At 42.7% G+C, this 2,400-nt stretch overlaps 1 protein-coding gene across 1 annotated transcript; it reads left to right on the top strand.

The window, feature by feature from the left end:
* The first annotated feature begins 388 nt into the window (after positions 1-388).
* Positions 389-1,782, top strand: LOC100434440 (eukaryotic translation initiation factor 2 subunit 2-like). The gene has a single exon (XM_063727665.1). It carries the CDS (start codon positions 480-482, stop codon positions 1,449-1,451), a length of 972 nt encoding a protein of 323 aa, XP_063583735.1. The 5' UTR covers positions 389-479; the 3' UTR covers positions 1,452-1,782.
* Positions 1,783-2,400: the final 618 nt, after the last annotated feature.

Here is a 2,400-nt window from a genome sequence, read left to right as displayed (position 1 = left end):
ACGCCTGTAATCCCACCACTTTGGGAGGCCGAGGCGGGCGGATCATGAGGTCAGGAAATCGAGACCATCCTGGCTAACACGGCGAAACACTGTCTCTACTAAAAATACAAAAAATTAGCTGGGTGTGGTGGCAGACGCCTCTGGTCCTAGCTACGTGGGAGGCTGAGGCAGGAGAATCGCTTGAACCCAGGAGGCAGAGGTTGCAGTGAGCCGAGATCCTGCCATTGCACTCCAGCCTGGGCGACAGAGCAAGACTCCATCTCAAAAAAACAAACAAACAAAAAACCCCTGATATACAAGGAGATAGCCCTTGATCCAAAACCAAGAGAAAAGACAGACAATAGAAAGAAAGAAAAAAAAACAACAAAAAGCACCAGTGAGGTGGTGGGAGAGGTACTGGCAGGAGCAGCGCTGCCGCTGGGGTCTGGGGCTGACCCGTCTGACTTCCCGTCCATGCCAAGCCCACTCGAGCCGCAGCCATGTCTGGGGACGAGACGATTTTTGATCCTACTGTGAGCAAAAAGAAAAAGAAGATAAAGAAGCCTTTTATGTTAGATGAGGAAGGGGATACCCAAACAGAGATAACCCAGCCTTCAGAAACAAAAGAAGTGGAGCCAGAGCCAACTGAGGACAAAGATTTGGAAGCTGATGAAGAGGACACTAGGAAAAAAGATGCTTCTGGTGATCTAGATGACTTGAACTTCTTTAATCAAAAGAAAAAGAAAAAAAAAACTAAAAAGATATTTGATATTGATGAAGCTGAAGAAGGTGTAAAGGATCTTAAGATTGAAAGTGATGTTCAAGAACCAACTGAACCAGAGAATGACCTTGACATTATGCTTGGCAAGAAAAAGAAGAAAAAGAAGGTCAAGTTCCCAGATGAGGATGAAATACTAGAGAAAGATGAAGTTCTAGAAGAGGAAGACAGCAAAAAAGATGATGGTATCTCATTCAGTAATCAGACAGGCCCTGCTTGGGCAGGCTCAGAAAGAGACTACACATACGAGGAGCTACTGAATCGAGTGTTCAACATCATGAGGGAAAAGAATCCAGATATGGTTGCTGGGGAGATAAGGAAATTTGTCATGAAAACTCCACAGGTCGTCCGAGTAGGAACCAAGAAAACTTCTTTTGTCAATTTTACACATATCTGTAAACTATTACATCGTCAGCCCAAACATCTCCATGCATTTTTGTTGGCTGAATTGGGTACAAGTGGTTCTATAGATGGTAATAACCAACTTGTAATCAAAGGAAGATTCCAACAGAAACAGATAGAAAATGTCTTGAGAAGATATATCAAGGAATATGTCACTTGTCACACGTGCCGATTACTGGACACAATCCTGCAGAAGGACACGCAACTCTATTTCCTACAGTGCGAAAGTTGTCATTCTAGATGTTCTGTTGCCAGCATCAAAACCAGCTTCCAGGCTGTCATGGGCAAGTGAGCATACCTCCGTGCCAAAGCTAACTAATTTGCTAATCACTGATTTTGCAAAGCGTGTTGTGGGGATGTGGCTGGACAGATTTGCCATCAGAGTGGATATGCCGTTGTATTAAAAACAAGATAAAAAAGCTGCCAAGATTTTTGGCGAGTGGTTGATTGGTCTGAAGTCCTTACAAGACGCTGATGCTCAAGCTGTTGATATACTCACTGCCTACTTTAACACCTGTCAGAGAAACATGATATGAGGTAAGGAGGTGCTTTTTAAAAATTGTTCATAGACTTCTGTAAAATGCAAGATAAATTAAAGTTATTATAACAGTGAAAAAAAAAAAGCACCATACAGCTAATGGAGTTGCAAAACAAGATTTTGAGACAGGGTCTTGCTCTGTATTTAGGCTGGAGTGCAGTGGTGTGATTATATCTCACTGCAGCTTCAACTCTTGGGCTCAGGTGATCCTCCCACCTCAGCCTCCCAAGTAGCTAGGACTACAGGTGCATGCCACCATACTGGTGTAATTTTTTAATTTTTTGTAGAGACAGAGTCTCTCTATGTTGCCCAGGCTGGTCCTGAACTCCTGGCCTCAAGCAATCCTTCCACGTCGGCCTCCCAAAGTGCAGGTATTATAGGCCAGAGCCACCAGGCCCAGCCCAAACAAAATTTTTAAAAATTGAATTTTCAAAAACTTTAAAGACAAGATGGAGTACTTTGGCTGGAAACTATAAAAAGTAATCGGATGGAAATTCTAGAATTGAAAAATGCAAAAAATTATAAACGAGATGGATTTACTTACTGGCTAGTCAGTTAAAAAGAGAAAAAGACTGGGTGATAGTTGTAAGAAAATAGTTACAGTTGACCCTTGAAAAACATGGGCTTGAACCATGTGGATCCACTTATACATAGATTTTCTTCCACCTCTGCTGCTCCTGAGACAGCAAGACCAACCCTTCCT

The sequence above is a fragment of the Pongo abelii genome, chromosome 8, assembly GCF_028885655.2.
Source record: "Pongo abelii isolate AG06213 chromosome 8, NHGRI_mPonAbe1-v2.0_pri, whole genome shotgun sequence".
Classification (NCBI taxonomy): Eukaryota; Metazoa; Chordata; class Mammalia; order Primates; family Hominidae; genus Pongo; species Pongo abelii.
Note: the sequence above shows the minus strand (reverse complement) of the source record. Positions and strands in the feature narration are given on the sequence as shown.

What these genes read in the sequence shown, in the direction of transcription:
- LOC100434440 (XM_063727665.1), top strand. Translation starts at nt 480, where the DNA reads ATGTCTGGGGACGAGACGATTTTTGATCCTACTGTGAGCAAAAAGAAA.